Source organism: Portunus trituberculatus, chromosome 44, assembly GCF_017591435.1.
Source record: "Portunus trituberculatus isolate SZX2019 chromosome 44, ASM1759143v1, whole genome shotgun sequence".
Lineage (NCBI taxonomy): Eukaryota > Metazoa > Arthropoda > Malacostraca > Decapoda > Portunidae > Portunus > Portunus trituberculatus.
Window position 1 is genome coordinate 17,251,834 of NC_059298.1, and position 16,288 is coordinate 17,268,121.

The 16,288-nt window shown below is 38.5% G+C and overlaps 1 protein-coding gene across 4 annotated transcripts in view; it reads left to right on the plus strand.

Annotated features, from left to right (window-relative positions):
- The window catches only part of LOC123518545 (folliculin-like), a 96,857-nt gene that overhangs the window by 5,245 nt on the left and 75,324 nt on the right, over positions 1-16,288 (plus strand). For 3 of the 4 annotated variants that reach the window (XM_045279373.1, XM_045279372.1, XM_045279371.1), the window contains exons 2-4: positions 7,321-7,493; positions 8,025-8,141; positions 8,426-8,545. In XM_045279373.1, coding sequence (XP_045135308.1) covers positions 7,321-7,493; positions 8,025-8,141; positions 8,426-8,545 — 410 coding nt within the window. Of the gene's footprint in view, positions 1-2,534; positions 2,679-7,320; positions 7,494-8,024; positions 8,142-8,425; positions 8,546-16,288 lie in introns of those variants that run through there. The other variant, XM_045279374.1, reaches the window with a different exon arrangement.

Genomic DNA, 16,288 nt, shown 5'->3' on the forward strand with positions numbered 1-16,288 from the left:
ACAGTGACTCGTGATATTGTGTGAATTCAAACAATTGATTTTTTTTTAATATTACAGTCGCCATTGGCTTTCAGCTTGTATCAGTGGAAAGACTATAGTGCCTCACTGTTTAAGAAAAAGAACCAAAGAGCAAAAATATCACTATTTGTTTGATATGGGTGGCCTAAAATATGCTGTGACTGAAAACAGAGCGTTATTATAGCTCGTTTTTTCTATGATACACGAGACATGGGCCTTGAAATGTATGTCAATGGAAAGATTGGTGCCTCGTTATATAATACACATAAGTATAAGGCAGAAATATGAAACTCTATATCATATGTATGGCCTAAAATATGCAGTGTAGGTCAAAATAAAGTATTTATGTAGGTAATTTTTCAATAATACACTACGTAGACTTAAGCCTTGAAACGTGTATCATTAGAGATATTAGTGCGTCATGGCATGAAAAAAAAAGATAACTATAAAGTAGAAATATCATACTCTGTATCATATGGGTGGCCAAAAACAGTGTGAGAGTCAAAACAAAGTGTTAATGTAGGTCATTTTTCAATAATGCACGAGACTTGAGCCTTGAAACGTGTGTCAGTAGAAAAATTAGAGCCTCGTACTTTTCTCAACACACAATATTCTTTATTGAATATACAACACTCAAATATATAATTGTTCGTAAATGTACATACTAAGCATACATTCCTTCTCCATAATCCCGTTGGATGCTTCCATGCCACACTTTGTCACAGCAGGCCGCGACGCAGAAGACGCATTTAAACACTGTCACAGCCACACTATATCACCGGACACTGGCGTCCAGGCAGCGACCCCTTTCACCCACGCTACACTGCTCCTGCTGTCAGTTTCCCTGATTCGTTGATGTTGTGCGGGTGCTTTTCCTCTCATGGGGCGGGGAACCTCGTGGTGTTACCCAAAAACACTACAATGAATCAGGGAAACTACCTCGAACTTCTGTGTGACCATCTACCGGGGTCTTTCGAGATGTGTCAGGCCTCCACCTTCATGCAGGACTGTGCACCGTGCCATACTGCTAAGTCAGTAAAAGCAGTGGCGGAGAGACTGCTGTGTGCCATTCTTCGAAGACTAGCCTGCTAATTTTCTGGATTTGAACCCAACAGAAAATTTGTGGGCGATAATAAAACGGGAGTGACGCAGCCATGGTTGTTTAACTACCCAAACTCCAAGCTGCGCTGCACCATCTTTGGAACACATTCGCTCCCAGCTCCCATGGTGCTGGCAGACAGCCTTCCGGCCCGTTTGGAAGAATGCAGGAGACGTCAAGGGAAGCCAACTAAGTATTAATTGTAAGTTTAATAAATTTCTTTGGATGCAGTACATGTTTATATTATCTGGCGCTGCGTGGGAGAGGTGCGACAATGCTTATGGCGAGTACTGTAGGATGAGGCAGTGTGTAAAGGGTATTGGAAAATACAGTTTTCCACATAGAACGGTGGAAAAGTGTAAAGAATTTAGTGATTAAGTTGTTACAGCACATAATGTGCATAACTTATGAAAAAAAAATAAATAAATGGAAAGATGGAGACAGAAACCAGGTAGTGTTGCCACCTGTCCCTTAAAATACGGAACCGTTCCGTATTGAAGCGTGAAATGCTACGTTCCGTATTGAACCAATACGGATCCGAACGCCATTTGTTCCGTATTTGCCTGTATGAATAGTCAAGCAAATGAAATAAATTAATAAGTTATCGTGACCAAATATTGAAACAAATACATAACCAGTTCACAAAAATATATGAGTTTGTTAGGGGTTTGCCGTGCCGCCCGTGCGTTACGTGAACAGTACACGTAATATCTCGCTCCGCCTCCACGGTCCATCACCAATGGCTGTCAGTGTCAGTCTAGAAATTCGAATGAGAGGGGCGGAGACGGAGAACACTGCTGCTGTGCTGTGCCATGCCTATGTCTCATCCCTTTTAGGTACCTGGGGTACTGAACATGGCTACGTCTGCTGGATCTGTACACTTGGAAAATGTATAAGTAATGGCTATATTTATGATCCATTCATATTCCAGGTAGCTACTGTTTTCTCCAAATGAGTTTTCTATTTCTTTTTTCTTTAATTAAGGGAAATATATTTTTCAGTGTCTCATTCTTTAGAATTTATACAGACATATGTACTTTCAAAAATATATTACTGATAACTTGAATGATGAACGTATTTTGCAATATATCCTCACATTTAGTCAAGATATCCTTGAATTCCTCCTAATACAGGGTACTTATGGAAGAGCTTATATTCAAGCCTTATCAATATGATTGACTTTCTACCCGCCATCACTGTTCCAATCTCAGCTAATACGTTCCGTATTTTTAGGAGGTGGAGGTGGCAACCCTAAAACCAGCACTAAAGCCCCGCTCGAACCCTGTACAATACAACTACTCTAGGTAAACACACACACACACACACACACACATGACTTTCTTGCGTAATTTTTATATCAAGCGACAACCTGGCAGGTTATTCAACGTTCTTGGTGGTGTCTTATCGTGCATTTGGCACCTCTACCAAAACAAGAACATTCAGCGTCACGTGATACTCCGAGATCGTCAGACCAACAAGTGCATTAGCGAGTCAGGGAAACCTACAGGAGTGTTGAAAGTATCTATCGGAAGACATTAGTAACTTCTCTAACAAGTTAAGGGTGAGCAAAACTTGTATGAAACAACCGTAAAGAGGTGTAAAGTTTGTTGCTTTGTTTGATAATTTTGCTATGTTACGTCGAGTATCGCCGAGTGCTTATTTGTCACGAGTGACGAGGGTTTATTTATATAGGTATATTTGATTATTTCACTTTCGCGGAGTGCATAAAATAATTTTTGCGTGATGGTTATGCTCTGCATAATGTGATGTCTAACAGGAACTTTATGAAGTAAGTGCTATGCTTGTCCACGAGCTCCATGCCGTGTACAACATGAAAAAGGGCACTGGTGTCGATGTGTGGTCCTAGGCTGGGAGGGGCCTGCAGGTTTAGTTCTCATGTTTAAACATCAGTTGTTAAACTTTCATTCATGCTAAAGACTTCACATTTGTTGTTGTGTAGGTTGTGACATTCTATATATCTTTAAAGTTGAACTAAATTGGCAAATTCAGATAATGGTTAGATTTGGATTGATTTGATTTTAGAATGCTTTTCATTTTGGTTGTCAGGCTCCTGTATAACAGTTAGGGATTCAGCAGTGCTGACTAATAGGGGACCAAGCTTATTATTTGGGTAAAAGGAAGTGATTTTACTGAGAAGCAGTTATTGTATAGATTTAAAAAGCCATTGAAAACTACCAGATTCTTTTCCCTTTTTTTTTTTTTTTTTCTTCGTTTATTTGAAAGATGTAACTTTCTGAGAATTCACCACAAAAAGGTACATGACAATCTTCAGGAAATATATTTTATGTTACACACTTTGATACCTTTATGCCAAAGTCTGTGTCTAGTTGATTCCTTAGAATCTGACCTTAACTGAGAGATGCAGTAATATAAAACTGGGCTGTGTATTGCCTGATGTGAGGAATGTGTTGTCAATAACCCACTGTGTAAAGCCATGACCAGACAATCAAGCTGTGCCCATGAGCACAAGTGGACAGTTTGCCCATTGAGTGGCTTATTGTTTGTTCCCCCTGAAACATAGACAAGGTCCCTAGGTCCTAGGTAACTAGCTCATTTCCACAGCATTCACTCCTAATGTTGACTTTTCTTTCAGATCTTTCTTAACCCCTTCAGTACTGAGATGCATTTTTACCATGAGACATGTACAATTAGACCATTTTATTGATATTAGGAAGGGTCTATGGAGGCCAGAAGATTAATGGCTACAGTTTTCACTATTTCAGTCTCTCACATAAGTTTCTGAAGCTGTATAAAATCACCAAATAGTAAGCAGAATGAATATGGAAGTGCATCATGGTAATAAAGGAGTTAATATCCATGAACAATTTTCTCCTTTTCATGACACTTTTAAGTGAGCATATGACACATCTGCATTTCATAATTATTTCTTGCTTCTCGATCCATCTAGCAATGTTCACTTAGCTCTGTTCGTAGATGGTTAAATTAACTTTCTTTCTCCATTTTCTCTCCTTCCATTACAACCTTACACCTGCCTATAACTGGTACACTCTTGCTATAAGGTATCTTGAAATAACATATCCACTTCTCTCTTTTCAACATCATGACCTTACTTTTTCCTAGCATTCACCCTCAGAACCTAGTGAGAGATGTAGCATTGTACCGTTAACCCTTGCAGTGCCATATGCCACCTGATTGAATCATTTCCATTTTTCACCTTTAGTTTATATTTCACACTTATCCCATAGTGGAAGACTGAAAGGGAACCTCAATATTGAAATTATACACCACAAGTTCTTTTTAAACTCTTTCAGTAAGACATTCAAGTGAGGAAAGGAGATGCTACTACAGGCATGCTCCTATACAGTGGTGGCATTATGAAATTTCCATTGGAGGGCTTGAGGGGAGGGGTTGGGGTAAAATGTGGCTAAGGTTCACAAAATGTCATCAATTGATTGTATATTGCTATGTATAAATAATAAGGTACATTTCAGACACCTGTGCTCTTTGAAAATGCAGTGTTAACATGTAAATATTCTTTTTCATCTTGTCTAAAATTTCACCCCAGGAAAAATATAAAATCAAGGAAATCCAGAATAATGTATATTCAACATGTATTGCCATTAAGGTAAAAACCTCTCCATCAAAAGAAATAAAGTATAAAGACATGTGTAAGTATGTAGTTAACATGGTAGAAAAGAATGATTCTGTATTAAGTTAATACAATCTGAGGAAGAATAGTAGAAGTAAGAGCATGGCAAACAGCCCAAGAATTTAAAATTAAGATGTTACTTTAGAATTATGCACCTATTCTAGTTATTGGCAGCAGTAGGTATGTTTATAATAGCATCAGTGTTCAGCTGTTTGGCCCTCCTAGAATTAATTGATATTACAGCAAGGTTAGCAATATTGGGGCAGTTGAGGGGGGCCTTGGCTCATTATCTGAGGGCTCAAATTGCCCCCAGTAAGCTCCCCATTGGTGCCACAACTGCTCCTACACTTTATACCATTTAATTTTATTCTAATTTGGCATCAACATTTTTAACTTTGATTCTTCTTATATATCCATGCATAGAAAATATTCAGCAAACATAAGAGACATCACATATTCTTGTCTCACTTCTGTTCACTAAAATTCTTTCCCAAGTTCATGTATGTATTTGGATTCCTAGAAAAGCCATAGTTCTTTCCAACAGCTGCTTACCTATACTATAAATCAGAAAAGAAAGAAAATCCTCTTAAAGGACCTCCATAGCAATGTAGCATTTGATTTCTTTAGGCCATTAAATGCTATGAAATCTTTTAATCTTTTTCTAAGTATCGTCAACTGGGGTGAATACGGGCCACTTTTTACATCTTTTATTATAAAATCTACACAAATCAGTCAAATTAATTGAAAATTTGTGTGAAGGTACCTTACTATGTGATACATATTTCCTGAAGGAAAATAATAATTTTGATTATCATTATAGAAGTTGTTAACATAAATAAGTGGCCTACACTATGCCGAAATCCTGGGGTGAATGGGGCCACCCTTTGGGGTGAATTGGGCCATCCTTTGGGCCACTAAAGTTTTAATGTTTTTTGGTATCTTTTATGTATTTTCTTTTTTCTTTTCATCTCTCTCTCTCTCTCTCTCTCTCTCTCTCTCTCTCTCTCTCTCTCTCTCTCTCTCTCTCTCTCTCCATGTTCTCTATACTGCTGATTGAAGAATGACTGCTGTTCAATAGCTCAGCATCTTCCTCCTCTGCTGAACTGGGCTCCTTTAGTGGAGTGCTGTTGCGGAATCTCTTCCTTGATGTCCTTTCTTCTGGCGCTTTCCTTTTCTTTTCTACAGTCTCTTCAAACTCTTCCAGAAAGTCGTCAACATCTTCCCCAGATGAAACTTCTTTCCTTTTTCTTGTGGTTCTGTTTCTTTGTTTTTCTTCTTTTCAAGGATCATCTTTTCTTTCTCCGACTGCTTCTAAGAACTCATTGTGCGTTTTGACGCAACTACGGACATCTATTTTTCTTCTTGCCATTGTCTGCGTTGTACCACTAGTGGTTGGGGTAGGGCTTTCTGAAAACATCTGCCATTATCTGTTCAAAAGAGGTTTAAGGGGAAATCATCTCTCTGGGGGGATTGACCTCCTTTGGATTCGCTGGTTTGTGGACTGGCTCTGAAGATGTCTGGACACTTTTGCATAATTTATACAGATCTGGGTTGAATGTTTTCACTGGATAAACACTGCAGTCAGGTGGATACAAACCAGTCTTTTTAAAGGCCATTTTTACATTTGGGAGACTGAAACATTCATCCCAAACCTTGCCCACCAAATCTACGAATTCCCCTTTGGTAATTTTCTGAGCATAGTTTGCTGCTTGCTATTTGGCAATAGTGGCATCCCACCTGGTCTTCAAAGGCTTAAAACACCAAACATCAAGAGGTTGCAGTACATCAGTGGTGTGAGGAGGAGGTTTAATGATGGTTATAACTTAAAAAAAAAACATTAGGAAGCTTTAATCTAGCAAAATCATGATGAAAGTGTGGTGGCCTGATACACCCCAGTATACAAAATACACCGGGGTGAATTGGGCCACTCTTTGAAGTGCCTATAGCACTAAAACTAGTTAGTATTATTACCAGTGTACTTTCTACACATATTCCTCCTTAAAGTTAATTTGCTATTAGTACTTATATGAAGTATTTATATTGGTTTCTAGCATCACTAGGAGACAAATATGGACAGTATTGTTAGCTTTTCTATATTCACCCTGAGAGAGGAATATTGCAGCTATAATGAGAGTGATGATAATCATTTTTGTTTTTATAAGTGTTCCATTATGACTATAAATTATGAAGTTTAGTACTTTCTGCTTGTTAACCATATAACAGTGTTTTCTAACCTGGGGTACTAGCGGCCCGTGGGGGTGCTGAAATCAATTATAGGGGGTGCTGGAAAGTGATGCACGCACTTCACTTTCTTTTATCCTTCTAATAAGGAGGTACAGTATTAGTTAGGGGGGAGCTGGACTGCTTAGACATAACAACAGTGGGTGGTATGGTCAGAAAAGGTTGGGAAATGATGAATAACATAAGATTATGACTAGCTTTGGTTAGTTGAGCAACAAATAAAAGGGCAAAATATAGAAATGTAATACAAGTATGATGACCTTGGATGAACATAGATAGAAATTATTGAAATAGATGATATATAAATCATCAATCATGTTTTTAATTTCAGAAGTTCAGATGAATGCTATAGTATCAATATGTCACTTCTGTGAATTGCATGGACCCAGTGTTGTCTTCTGCACTCAAGCCTTCAGAGACTTGCTAGGGTTCAATGTAATAGCTGACATTGAAACTTCGCCATTGGAAAATACACAGAATGTTGAAAATGAGCACCAAACAAAGGTATTTGTATGTATGAAATTTACAATCCTTACTGTATGCTTTTGTATATGTGTTAATCCAGATCCTTATCATATTGTTCATTAATCTGTAGGAAAGTGGGGATTCTACATCACACTATATATTTGTTATTTATTTCTTAATCTATATTTTTTGCATATTTTTTATATAGTTATTGTGTCATCAAATGTCTCCATGTCTGTTATTGATCTAATGCTTTTTTTTTTTCTTCCAATATTCTTTCCTTTTTTTTAATCTGCATTTGCATTAACATTAACTAAGTTCTTCATTGTCTGCAAAGTTATGACGGTTTACTATTCATGTCTCCCTCAGAATTTACTTTGATGCATTATTTTCACTGTCATTGATGTCTAATCATTTTGTCTCCAACTGTTTTGTGCTTCTTTATCTTCAATCTATGTTTTTGATAATTATATTTTGTTTATTTAATTGTTTACATTTTTTTTTTTTTCATTTGAATAGGCAGATAATAATGAATAAACTACATTTCATTAATCAGTTTTCTTATTTTAGGATGGGAAATATGACTTATGGAAGTATGGAAGAATTCACCAAGATGTTGTGGCACAGGCACGGAACGAGACCCCTAATGAAACCTGTGTAGCTTGTCGCTCATTTCCACACAGTAAGGTGAGCCCACAAGGTCTTTGACTGTCTTTGTTAAAGTCTTCATGTTGGTAAATTTGCAAATTACAATTAACATTGTACTAATATATTTTGGCCTTGATTTTTGTTATTATTATGATAATTATTTTTAATTAATCTATTTTCTTATTTATTTTATTTTTCGTTATTAATGTTTTTTTGATTTACCATAGTATTTACATATAAGGCTGGTTGCTTCAAGAATTAGTTATCCAGGTTAAGTGAATTTATGGTTGCAGAATATTAAAGACAGGCTTTCCTTTCCCCAGCCTGGATACATCAGTAATGATGACTCTGCTCGGGTCAGCTACATCAGCTCGCAGTATCCATTACAAACTGAACTCTACATCCTTGTGCGACAAGCATGCATAAGGTCCCTCAGCTGTGAGGTAAAAGAAGTTACTATTTTTAAACACTGTAATATGTTTCTTGATCTCATGAAATTGTACTAACATATACAGCCAACCCTTAAGATTTGCAGATTCAACAGTCACAGATTTATAATTAGAAGGGGACTCCAAAGGATGGAACTGATTGGCAACAAAAGAGGAATATATGCAGATTAGATTTTTCACCAATTTCCACCAATTCAAATTGTATACATAGCAAGACTCACCATGCTACACACACACACACACACACACACACACACACACACACACACACACACACACACACACACACACACACACACATACGCCCAGTAGCTCAGTGGTTAGAGCACTGGCTTCACAAAGCAGAGGACTGGGGTTCGATTCCCCGGCCGGGTGGAGATATTTGGGTGCGTCTCCTTTCACGTGTAGCCCCTGTTCACCTAGCAGTGAGTAGGTACGGGATGTAAATCGAGGAGTTGTGACCTTGTTGTCCTGGTGTGTGGTGTGTGCCTGGTCTCAGGCCTATCCGAAGATCGGAAATAATGAGCTCTGAGCTCGTTCCGTAGGGTAACGTCTGCCTGTCTCGTCAGAGACTGCAGCAGATTTAACAGTGAAACACACACACACACAAGTAAAACTACAACTAGGTAAATACACACACACACACACACAGTTTTTCACATAGAATGGTGGAAAAGTGGAATGCATTGAATGATGAAGATATACAGCACATAATGTCCATAACTTTAAGGAAAAATTGGATAAATAGAGACATGGAGACAGAACACTATGAGCCCTGCTTGAACCCTGTACAATACAACTAGGCAACTAGGTAAATACACACATTGAGGAAGGCAACGGGGCCAGATGGAGTACCAGGATTGACACTGAGGGAATGTAGAGATCAGCTGGTGGAACCAATCTGGGATGTGATTAGCTGCTCTCTGATGGAAGGGAAGGTACCAAGGGAGTGGAAAGGAGCAAATATACTAGTTGCAATATATAAAGGAGGTAAAACTCACAATTCGGTTTCTAAAAATACAAATTTGCTAAGCTTTTATGCATGAATAATAGATAAAGTACAAGTGAGAGATAAATGGGTTGACACAGTGTACTTGGGCATTAAAAAGGCCTTTGATAGAGTACCACCTAGGAAACTCCTATGGGAAATGAAACACATCGATGGAATAAAGGGAAATATCTTAGAATGGATGACAGACTACCAAACAGATAGGGAAATGAGGACAGTGATAAAAGATATCCCACCTAATTGGAGCAGAGTCACTAGTGGTGTACTACAGGGTTCAGTGCTGGCACCAATTGTGTTCCAAGTATATATTAACGATATGCAAGAGGGTCCGAGTAGCTACATAAATTTCTTTGCGGATGATGCAAAACCTTTGAGAGTAGTAAGGGACATCGAAGACTGTAGGGAATTGCAGAAAGATATTGGTAAGATCTAGAAGTGGAGCCAAGAGTGAAAATTAGAATTTAACACCATGTAATGGAAATGGGTAAAAGTATTAGAAGACCTATGTGGGAATACAAAATGAGAGAAGAAATTATAATGAAAATTGGTGAAGAAAAAGAGCTGGGAGTAATTATGTAAGATCCTCCAGAAAGACACATAATGGACTAACTAACATCAGGATGGCATTTCATTACATGGAGAAGAGTATGATGAAAAAGATCATAATCACTATGATAAGACCTAGACTAGAATATGCAGCAGTGGTATGGTATAGAAACAAAAAGACATCAAGAGAATAGAAAGAATCCAGAGGACCACTACAAAGATGGTCCCATAAATAAAGGATCTTTCCTATGAAGAAAGACCAAAGGAAATGGACTACCATCTGTGAAAGACAGATGGGAAAGAGGAGATCTAATAATGATGTGTAAGTTAGTGAACCATATAGAAATGATAGGTAGATAAGACCTGGTATCACTGACAGAGGATGGTGGTAGGTGAATAAGAGGACACTCCAAGAAAATCAAGAAAAGTCAGTGTTCAAGAAACATTAAATAGTTTAGTTTTTATGCACAGGGTGGTGAATATTTGGAATGGATTGAGTGAAGAGATTGTAGCAGCAGAAAGTGTGCACAAATTTAAGGAAAAGATGGATAAATATAGATATGGAGACAGGTCACTATGAGCCCTGCTCAAACCCTGTAATATACAACTAGGTAAATACACACACACACACACACACACACACACACACACACACACACACACACACACACACACACACACACACACACACACACACCCGGTACCTCAGTGATTAGAGCGCTGGCTTCACAAGTCAGAGGACCGGGGTTCGATTCCCCGGCCGGGTGGAGATATTTGGGTGTGTCTCCTTTCACGTGTAGCCCCTGTTCCCCTAGCAGTGAGTAGGTACGGGATGTAAATCGAGGATTTGTGACCTTGTTGTCCCGGTGTGTGGTGTGTGCCTGGTTTCAGGCCTATCCGAAGATCGGAAATAATGAGCTCTTAGCTCGCTCCGTAGGGTAACGTCTGGCTGTCTCGTCAGAGACTGCAGCAGATCAAACAGTGAAACACACACACACACACACACACACACACACACACACACACACACACACACACACACACACACACACACACACACACACACACACAGTTATATTAATTTGTTTGTGGATGATGCAAAGTTGTGTAGGTGTGTGAAGAGTGAAGAAGATTGTGAAATTTTACAGGCAGATCTGGATAAGATTTGGGAGTGGAGCAAGAGGTGGCAAATGGAATTTAATCTGAGCAAAAGTCATGTGATGGATATGGGGAAGAGTGGAAGATGGCCAAGAGGGTCATATGAGATGGGTGAAGAAGTAGTGTTGAAAAAGGTGGAAAAGGAAAAGGATTTGGGAGTGATAATACAAGACCATGGGCAGTTTGAGGCTCATATTGATAAGATGTTTGGAGAAATGTGTAATTTGATAAGAAATATTGGATTAGCCTTCCATTATATGGATAAAGATAGGATGAAGAAATTAATTAGTACGGTAATTAGACCAAGATTGGAATATGCTGGAGTGGTTTGGTCCCCTTATAAAAAGAAGCATATAAGGAAGTTGGAGAGATTGCAGAGAATGGCAACAAAAATGGTTCCGGAATTGGCAGAAATGACCTATGAGGAGAGATTAAAAGAAATGAATTTGCTTACCTTGGAACAAAGAAGAGAAAGAGGAGATTTAATACAGGTTTATAAACTGTTGAACGGACTGGATGAAGTGGATAATGAGCAAATGATGTTGAGAGAGAAAAACTTAAATAGAACTACGAGATCGCATAGTAAAAAGATAGCTAAGGGAATATGCTTGAAGGATGTGAAGAAATATAGTTTCCCACAAAGATGTGTGGAGGTGTGGAATGGTTTGAGTGAGGAGGTGGTGTCAGCGAGGAGTGTGCATAGTTTTAAAGGAAAGTTGGATGTGTGTAGATATGGAGACGGGGCCACACGAGTATGATACCCAGGCCCTGTAAAATTACAACTAGGTGAATACACACACACACACACCGCGGAGCCATCGAGCAGGACACACGCATCTGAGCAGCTCACTGAGATTACTTCAAAAGGAGTTGGACCACAGGCCTAGATGTATGTACAGGGAGAGATGGGGCCATAGGTTCTCCTATCTCCAAAGGAAATAAGTATTAGATCACATATAGATAATTAATGAATAACGAGAGAGATGGAACCAAGTAGCGCTGCCAGGTGCATGACGGAACCAAAACATATGCCGAGTGGGAACCAACGCATTATAGAAACCCTTATAGGTTTAAGGAAACTGACTGATGATATTATGGATAAGGATTTCTCAGGTTTCCGGGATGAACGATGTAATATGAGAAGACTTGTTAATGTAGAAAGAGAATTAAGATACATGAAGGAGGTGATGACCAGTCTTATGGATAAACAAGACCAACTGCTTGCAGAAAACACAGCCCTGAAACTAAGAGTAACTGAATGTGAGAAAGTAAGTGAAATAAACCAAGAATTGAAAGAGGAGATTGTAGAAATAAGGAAGCAAAATGATGTTCTTAAAACATGTCAAAATTATGAAAGCTCTCTAAAGAACTTGCAGAATAAAGTGCAGCACGGGATTACAGACAGGGTAGAAGGTGGTCTAGCTGATAAAAAGTTGAAAGAATTAAGAAATGAATGGAAACAAGCAAGAAGAGGAAAAAGTCAAATTTTCAGAAGTGGTAAGGAGACAAATTCAGGAGAACACCAAAGTCGCTGTAATAGAGGTTATCAAGGAGAAGGAAGATTTAGTGCGAGATGTAGTGGACAAGAAAAAAAAGCTTTGTGATTTATGGGATGGGAGAAAAGAAAAATCCAAATAAATTCACAAGAGAACGTGAAGAAAGGGAAATGGCCAAAACAGTTATCAAACGAGTACAAGACAACACACAAGAATTTGAGCAGGAGGTAGAGGAAATTAATTATTAGACTGGGAAGGTACAGTGAAGGAGGAAAGAGACCTATGAAGGTGAAAATGAGATCTCAAGTGGCTGTAGAGAAAATTATGGCTAGAAAAGGGAAGCTGGCCGATGATGTCGATCACAAGGAAATATGGATAAAAAGAGATATGAACATAGAGGAAAGGGAAAAGGAGAAAGTGCTAAGAAGTGAGGCTAAGGAAAAAAATGAGAAAAGGACAAAGATATTATTATTATTATTATGAGGTCAATGAAGGCGACCCACTGGAAAGCATAACTGCATAAACCCAAAGGCCCAGTGGGCGGCACCTCACCGATAAGTGAAAGGAAGTAACAGGAATGAACAACAGAATAGGAAGATTGGTAGAGATCTAAGAGGTAGTGAGTTCAGAGAGAAGAAAGGTATTCACACGTTTTTTAAATGCTTCAATGTTACTAGAATTAACAATCTCGTTGGGAATTGTATTCCAGAGTCTAGCAGATACTGGGATAAAACACCGGGAAAATTGTGAAGTATTACATCGATTCACAGACAAGGAACGGTCATTCATGATCAAGGCAGTCATGTCTTGTAGCACGTGCTGGTAGTGAAGGGGCAGGCAAATGACAATGCAACGGGTGGTTGGAATTAGACATGATTTTGAAGAAATAGGACAATGATCCAACCAAACGACGATGCGAAGATTAATCTCAAGATTAGGAAGAAGAAATTTAATCTGGTTGAATGCTCTATCTAAAAGCTTTAAGTGAGACTCTGCTGCAGAGATCCACACAGAGTGACAATATTCAAAATGAGGCAGTATGAAAGAGTAAAAGCAATTTCTTACAATATCATCAGAGGAATATATCCGCCTACATTTGCGTAACAAACCAACTTTACATGAGACTGATGATGCAAGTGAACAAAGTGCAACTCAAAAGTAAGTTTGGGATCAAGGGTGACTCGAGTAACTTCAGAGACGAACAATTAGGAATAGGTACTTGTTGACAACAATATCAGGGTGAACTGGGAAAGGTGTCCTTGATCTGCTAATAACCATACTATGGGATTTACTCGGGTTCAGTTTCATACCCCACCGATCACACCATGACAGAATCCTTGAAACATCTTGAGTGAGTACATTAGCGACTCTCTGCCTATCCTGTGGGGAAGGAATTGTCGCATATATAGTGGTGTCATCAGCATAAGCAACCATATTAGATTCAATCCCACACCACATGTCAGATGTATAAATAATAAAAGAAGAGGTCCCAGAACACTTCCCTGCGGAACACCGGATACAACTGGACTAAAGAACTAAGGCAGCCATCAACAGTCACACGCTGCCTTGACTGTTAGGAACTCTGACAGAACTTGATGGACGCGCCACCAATACCAATAGATCTAACTTTCGATAAAAGGGCTCTATGATTAACACGATCAAATGCAGAACTAAAATCAAGTGAAATTACTCTAGATTCATGACCAGCATCAAGGGCAGCTTGCATGTCGTGCGTTATGCAAACGAGAGCATCAGAAGTACTGAGACCTTTTCTAAAACCAAACTGACTAGATGGCAACAAATTATTAATATCTAAAAACGATTGAGACGGTTGGCAGGCGCTCAAAAATCTTAGATAACACCGGGTTATGGAAATGGGTCTATAGTCACCGGGTGAATGGAGGATGAAGATCCTTTGGAATAGGGGTAACATTTGCAGTACGCCAGCATACCGGAAAAGAACCCTTACGAAAAAGAGCTCTAAAAATAACTGCCAATTTTGGAGCGAGAGAGAAGAAGGATTGTTACTGGAGGGTTCTGGATATGAGACTAAAGAAGTGGTACCTAAGGAAAAAAGAGAAGGTCGTGGAGGAAGTAATAAATTAAGAGTGACTTATACTAACATAGATGGTTTGTTATCAAGTATATTGGAAGTTCAGGATTATTTGAAAGAGAAAAAGCCGGATGTAATGTGTATCGTTGAAACAAAACTGAAAAAAGAGATCCATGTCAACTTTAAAGAGGAAGGATATAATACCTGGAGGAGGGACAGGAAGGATAAAGGGGGAGGAGGAGTGCTAATAATGGTTCATGACAACATATGTGTGGAGGATGTGCAATGTGGAGAGGACAAAGTGAAAGTATTGGGAGTAACAATCAGAACAGAAGATATGAAGAAAAGAAAAATTAGTCACTTATGTTCCACCAAAGACTAATACATGGGGATCAGAAGAGCATAATGATATGCAAAGAGAGGCGATAAAGTGCCTAGATAACATAATAAGAAGAGATAGAAAAATACTCTTAGTTGGAGACTTTAACTGTAAAAAAATAAACTGGAGAGAGATGGAAGTAATGGATAATGCTGGGCAGTGGAGTGAGAAAGTGTTACAGCTAACTATGGTTAATACAATGGACCATTGGGTAGAAGAGTCAACAAGGTACTGGGGCAAGAAGAACCATCGTTGCTTCACAAAGAAACCAGAGTCCCCTCCAATCATACAATACCTTAGTCCAATGGGGAAAAGTGATCATGTGACATTAGAGATGCAAATGCAAAAGGAAGATGAGATAAGACACAGAGAGGACTATAAAGGAGAGAGATTAAATTATGAAACAGTGGATTATGAAAAATTAAGGAGTTATTTTGCTGATATTGAGTGGAGTAATATTATGTGCAGGAAGACGGTACAAGAGAAATATGACATATTCTTACAAAAATACTACGAAGGAGTAAAAAAGTTTGTTCCTGTTTATAGAGTTCAGAAAAAAAATATATGTATGGTACAATACTAGATGCTTACAAGCAAAAAAGACAAAGAATAAAGTGTGGAAGAAACTTTTAAAGCTGGGAAATGACTATAATAGTCGGCAGTACAAAGATACTAGAAAAGAATATATTAGAGTAAGGAGAGAGGAAGAAAGAAAATTTGAGAAAGATGTAGTGGATAAAAGCAAGGATGAACCCAAGCTTTTCTACAAGTTTATAAATGGCAAAACGAAGAATAAGGAAACAATTGAAAAATTAATTAAAGAAGGGAAGGCATACCAAACAGAGAAAGAAATGTGTGAAATAATGAATGAGAGCTTCAAAACGGTATTCACTGAAAATGATGATTTCACAGAACCTAATAGGACATTGGATTGCCAAGGATTACAGGAGATTGCAGTGCACAAAGATGATATTGGAAGATTACTGGACAAGTTGGAAGTCAGAAAAGCAATGGGGCCAGATGGTGTATCAGGCTGGGTGTTAAAAGAATGTAAAGAGCAATTACTGGATCCAATTTGGGAAATAATTTAAAGTTC